The 6,683-nt window shown below is 38.3% G+C and overlaps 1 protein-coding gene across 1 annotated transcript in view; it reads left to right on the top strand.

The window, feature by feature from the left end:
* Positions 1 to 5,158: 5,158 nt before the first annotated feature.
* LOC117122693 (protein FAM78B-like) overlaps positions 5,159 to 6,683 on the top strand; it is an 11,210-nt gene continuing 9,685 nt past the window's right edge. Inside the window, exon 1 of the mRNA XM_033268378.1 lies at positions 5,159 to 5,994. Coding sequence (XP_033124269.1) covers positions 5,732 to 5,994 — 263 coding nt within the window. The 5' untranslated portion in view covers positions 5,159 to 5,731. The remainder of the gene's footprint in view (positions 5,995 to 6,683) is intronic.

The following is a 6,683-nucleotide window of genomic DNA, read 5'->3' as shown; positions in this document are numbered from 1 at the left end:
TTATCCTCCTCCTCATCATCATCATATGGGGTTCCTATTGCAAATGCAGATAGCTAGGTTTCGCCACTGCTACGCACACACTATTTCTACCACCACTAGTTATACTTCCTATAATTATACGCGGGTATGCGCTGCAACAGCCAATCACAGAATGAGAGCTCAGATTTCTTTCACCATAGGATTCGTAAACAAAATGTCTTGATGATAACAATGCTTATGACGATTATATCGCGGTCTATCTCACGGGTGCTTACAAGGAGGAAACTGTCAAGAACAAAGTTTTGAAATATCTATGTTCAGGGTTATTGGAATGTATTAGAGGCAAACATGCGGTCTACCCTGAAATCAGTTACACGTCGCTGAGTGTATACATAGCAATATTAGCCTATTGTGATTTGAATAAACATAAACATATTATCCAGTGTCAGATCCAGGGGTGGGTGGGTGGCAGCAGTGGTGGTGCAGCGTGGCAAATTCCCCTCTCCTCACGGAAAAAAACCTGTACCCCGTCGTTCGACCAAAAATGTTACTGCAATTTGCCTATCCAAATAACGTTTGCTTACTGCCGATCCCTAATATTGTGGTCTCAAAGCACACTTGAGGCCATAAAAACTCTTCCCAGGAACTCTACCAGGGACTTTTTTCCGGACATGAGGCTCTAGTCAACCCTTTGATTGGCACCACCTGTCAGACACGTCGAATCACCTGTCGGCAAACCTCTGTAGCCATCACTGGGTGGCAGCAGCCAAAAATAAATGAATAAAGCGTGAAATCATTTAGATAAGAGATTAAAATATAAAATGGTGAAGATATGGTAGAATTCAATTACAATTTAAAATATAATATTTTCACTTAAAGGTTTTCCATTCGTGTGCCTACTCATCCTCAGAGTCAAAGATATGTACATGTGCGCCCTCTGTAGGCCCCACTCAATGCGAACCGTTGTGAGCTGATTGGTCTACAGTTGCACAAGTGTTCCATCGCACAAAAGTTGACTCCACTCAACTGTTGGCGTAGAGTAGCGATTACTGCGGCACACGTTCAAATTGACCATTGGTGCCTTAAACGTAGGTGCAGTAAAGCGTTGCTTGCATTTACGTCCGAGCGCGCGTCAACCAGGCTTAAATCATGTGAGTTTTGTCATGACAGTGTACAGTATGGTTAGCAGGCGTAATAAACTATTAAGGGAATGTTAAGCTGTTGCGCAGCTATTGAATCAATGATACATACTTCGTGGCATATAAATTACAATACAGGTAAAAGAAAAAGAGTGGGGGGGGGGGACACCAAACATATAAAAAAGGAAACAAACAAACAAAAAACAATCACATGATCAAATCATTACAGGGACAAGCAGCATAAATTTATGGCTTGATCTAGAAATTTGTATTTAGGGTACAAGCACTACCTTTCCCAACCGTACCCTATCAGCCCAAGCTTCGGCGTCTATTCATTTTTAGTCTTACGATTGCCTTTTTTTGTCCACCCACCAAGTGGTTGGAGTATTTGCTTGCGTTTGCGTAACGCGTCTAAATTGCATGTGTGTGAAACAAGCTTTATTATAGTTTTCGAGCGTGTCAGGTATACCTGCGCATGCGAAGAATTGGAGTACTTGGACGTCGTCGTTTGGGTCGAAGTAGAATGTTCACGTTGTCGTCGCGATGGGATCTCACACATGTCTGAAACATTCTCAACAAAGAAGAAATCAGCTGGGAATTTTTAGTATGAATGGACAAAACTAGGACACTTCTTTTCGTACACAAATAGCTATAAAGGAATGTCAAGAAATAAGGTAAAATGACTACTGATGCACATAATCGATGACGAAAACAACGTTGAACTTTTTGATCGCCAGGCATGAAATGAGCAAGAGAATACTGTACCGCAGTTCTCAATGGCGTATCCAGGATTTTGAAAGGAGAGGGGAATGCGGAATAGAAATATTAGTCTACTGAACTTTCTGCAAGGCACAAAACTAGGGACGCAGAATATCGATGTGGCTATGGATTGTACACCATAAATTGCTGTTAACGTAACTTTTTTGGCATTTACTTTAATTTACTATTATTTTTTAACAAAATGGAGGTGCTCGGGCACCGTGAGCAACCCACCTCACAATGCTGGCTACGTCACTGAGTCTCTCACTATTACCAATAGGGAGCTTTCGACGCGACGCTAGAACGGAATCACTCATGCGTGACCGTCCTACCTGGCGTCCTACGTTCTCGACATACGTTGATTTGGCCAAATTGGGTTCCAGTACCGTACTCGCGCGAATAAGCGCCGCGTTTGAATACACGCCCCTTCTAATTTGAATAAACGCCCCCTCAATAATTCAATCAATTCTGGACTGTGGATGTTGGCATGATTTGAGGTGTGGAATGGAATCACATTTTCCTTTAGTCAATATCAAAATGAGGATATTTATATTGGACAGATGAGAGCTTCCTGGACAGACAGTATATTTCCAACTTTCATCTTCTTACATTTTTCTATAGACTAGTCCTACGTGCTTTTCCGACAATTTGCACCTAACACATTCTGAGTTTTCAAGAAAACCTGCAATGTTCATGCAATCCTGCTAATCTCAATCGGCCGATGGTCAACAAGCTAACCACCACCCCTAATTTCATCTGCTATTCTGCTGTTATGTATGACAAGCCATGCTCTCTGGACGACTATCTTTTACGCCGCACCACCATTCGTAATTTGCGGTTTCTTGATGTCCTTATATAATCATTATTTTTCATTCAAAATGTGCCTCTTGAATTTAAAAATTTTTCATAATAACCCCTCGATATTTCCATAAGCGCCCCCCCCCCAATTTCCACTCTGTTTTGATAAGCGCCCCGTTTGAATAAGCGCCCCTCAAAAAGTGCAAAAAATATTTTAAGCGCCCGGGCGATTATTCGCGCGAGTACGGTATCTACTCAACGAGATGACCTTAACTTTCTCGCATGTGCAGATGACTTTTAGTGACGTCATTACGTTCTACGTCATACCGTCGTCGTGCAATCGAAAGCTCCCTAATGTTGGACTCCATGGCTCCAGTTTATAAACTAGTTTATAGGATCGGAACTTTGATAATAACTGGCGCGCTCTGGTTAGTATCTAGGAGACAGCATCATGCCTCCCAGTGCGACCGGAAACAAAGCGTGTCACGCGACGCGCGCGTTTCATCAACTACCTAGCAACCTAACGCAATACTATGCCAACACTACATGGCAACAGCACACATAAAGTAAACAAACGCTAAAGGGAAAGTACGTACAATTTTAAATGTCTAGAAAAGTGAAATAATTTAACGGATACAATGTACTCAAAAGTTTCTAATATAATTTATGATCATGATGAAACACCATACAAACAACATGGCGATTGCCAAAAAGGTAAGATATAAATGTGTACAGAATTTGAAATATTTCATGTTTCACTAAGACTCTCGCTAAAAAATCAGAAAGGAAAACTACAGAATAAAAGAAAAACAATAACCATGTATGACTAGGCATTGGTCCAATAACAATCAAAATAAAATATCAGAGAAGGTAAATTTGTTTCATGGAAAAAAAAAACGTGAAATAAGTCTGTCTTCCATTATAAAATGTTGAAGTTATAAATTAAAATATAAAAACGTTTAAAACATAGATCGACTTAACGTTAAATGTCTGATGTTATCATCTAGCTACCGTAATACGTTTTTTTTTTGTTTTTTTTTTGTTTTGTTTTTTGGCTCATCAAATGAAAGTATACGAATATCTAGGCCTATTAATTTGAAACCAGGTGAATTTCGATAACTAGACACTCCTGAGACAGAATAATTTACCATAACTATAAGAAACATAATATTTTACGAAAATACGGGACGCTCTATAGTAGCAGTGATGAAGCTTATGATAGTTCATCTACTTAAAAGAACGTGTGTGTCCCTAATGTCTATGAAAACAAGGACAGTTTTCGCCATACAAATCGAATTAAATAAGCATCTCCCTGGAATAAGTGCCATACACATGCTGGCGAGACGAATACACTTGACAAGACCCCATATTTTTCGGGTATCTTGTATTCGAAGTTTCCCTGTTGCCATAATCAAAAATATCCCCTCCCCTCCCATCACTCGGAGGTGCCCTCCATGAATAATTCTCTAAACGGGAAGTAAGCTCTATAAAAATAATTCGAAATCTGGCTTTGAATTGAGTGCATATGGCACTCTATTTGAGTCTAAGTATAAAGAACAACATAGTGCCCTCTATAATTTATATACAAGTACTTTCATAGCCTCGATTTATTCTTACAAAAATGAAGCAAAATGAAAGTCAAGCTATGATAAATACCGAATAGAAATAAATTAATTATCGGTGAGAAATTACTAATTTCAATTTAATTACATATAAAAAGCCATAGTCGCCAAATTTGGACTTCACTTTCAGTAATGTAAAAAAAAACAAAAAATCACATAATTGATAAACAAATAACAAGAGAAATCAAAATGTAATCATTATGCAGATGATAGGACGTATAAACGATGTCGGCTTGCATGCATTACTTTGAACAGTACATAGGCCTGTGCGCCGAAGCATAAAATAAGCCACCTGCACCTTATAAAACTTTGGTTTATTATATTTATAAGTATTTAGTACATACTTTGAGAAGGACCGGTAGAAATATTCGATACGCTTTGATTTTAATACAATCTATAAAGAACCAATCGTTAAATGATTATATTGTTCCCATAAAGATAAACAATAATAGTGCCACTTTAAAGTATATGTATGTAAACTAAATAAAATATAATGATTAATAGTTGAAATTAAGAGACTCTTAGAATTCATTTCAAGTGGAATTAGGTAGTGGTATTGTTTTTATTTTTTTTTTTATAAAGAAATTTATTTGAAGCAAATTTTTGGCATTCCACGTACAGAAGGCATTTTTATGCGTATTCACTGTGACTGAAAGCGCAATTAATAATGTTTTGCGTTGAAATTATAACCGCACATTTGGAAACTTATAACAAATACTTCCTTATGACAATACCATGATATGCGTGCTTGAGTGGAGAAGTATTATAACGTATGGGTGAGAATATGTACAGTGGTTATACGCCTCACCCATGCCCCATTGTTGCGCGCTCATGAGGCATACAGTATCGGACCTGCTCTATACAGACCAGACTTTATTCTTTTGTTAACTTCACTACCTACGTTTCTTGAGCAAGTACACGCTTCGGTAAATCCCTATTGAAATGGAAATGTACTTAATACACTTAGCAAACTGACTGTTTTGAATGCATTGCAGTAGAGCCCACGATCAAATGGAGTTGTAAGGGCAAAACGATTGTCTTTTCGCGGGACTTATTTCATTTTTTTTCATAGTCTACTCTATTTTGGATTTGATAAGCATGATCCTACGTTGTTTGCTCCATAATATGTGAGCCACTGTGCTGAATGGCAAATGGTGGAAATGACATCAGCTAGCGCTTCCGTTAGAGGTAGCCTCGGCTGTTGTGGTCTCCCTGTACTATCATCGCCAGATTCACATCCTCTCAAAGACTTGTTGAGTTGTGAGTCGACCAGCACTCTCGATTCGTTTTCAATTTGTGCAATCTCGGATTTTATATCAATTCACCGGACAATTTTTCTCTTTTACATTCTGTCTCTCGACATCTTCAGTGCCGTGCCACAGTCACCCTGCAGAGGTCCAGACAGTCTCTCACCTGCACTGCAACCCAGTTCCGATGGGGTGTATACTACCCAAGAGGCAAAAGAACTTGGGCCTAGAAGGTGATATAAAAGTATACGATCTACAAGCTCGCATTGACTCACACCCTACATCTTTGATCGAATCTTCTTACACAGTACTGAAGTACCAGACACCCCATTTTAGAGCATCTGCAAAGGTGCGCTTTCCACCAATAAGCGGCAATGACACTTGGCAGGTGGGGTGGGTACAAGGCTGTAGCAATATGGACTTTATGATTACATACGGAAACCTAGGAACGTAAGTACATTCTCAAACTATTTTCTAACAAGTATTCTACAAATAATGACTTACATTATACAATTATTACATATAAAGATGTTATGTCTCACAGTCTATTTCTTTCTATTTAAAAACTGGAGTTGGGCATGGAGCGGTAAATCTGTTAAACAATACCGGTACACTGTCAATAATGCAACGAAATTCAAGCAATTCATAAAAAGTACGTTTGTCTGTATATGACATGTCATATAATGATGGTTAAATTATTATTTTATAATCATAATTCTTGATAGGCTTTTGATGGTTTACAGTTGAATTTGGGGCAGACTAGGCTACTGTAGGTTCCACTTCCGCAATACACTATAAGTAACTGTTGCTGGTTGCCATCAACTTCACTATAATTTCAGATTTATGAACTGTTCCAAGAAGTTTGAGCTTAGTGTTACTTAGGCCTACCATACAGGAAGTATTGTAATGAAAGTTGTACTCAACTTAGCAGTAGATTCGGTTTCTAGTTTTAAATATTTTCCATTTATGTGGACAGGCAACGAAGAACAGGGAAGCGGTAATTGTAACTAACTGTAACTAACAGCTAAATTTCGAAAAGATCACCATATTGCTTTTAATGACGAAGTGCTGTTTTGTCTTCACAACGATATATTTTTTATTTCATCATTTACTCAATATGAAATGTGTATATCTATGTA

This window comes from Anneissia japonica, unplaced genomic scaffold (genome assembly GCF_011630105.1).
Source record: "Anneissia japonica isolate Jap-2015-1 unplaced genomic scaffold, ASM1163010v1 scaffold287894_len555002_cov174, whole genome shotgun sequence".
Lineage (NCBI taxonomy): Eukaryota > Metazoa > Echinodermata > Crinoidea > Comatulida > Comatulidae > Anneissia > Anneissia japonica.
This window is presented reverse-complemented; position numbering and strand designations above follow the sequence as displayed.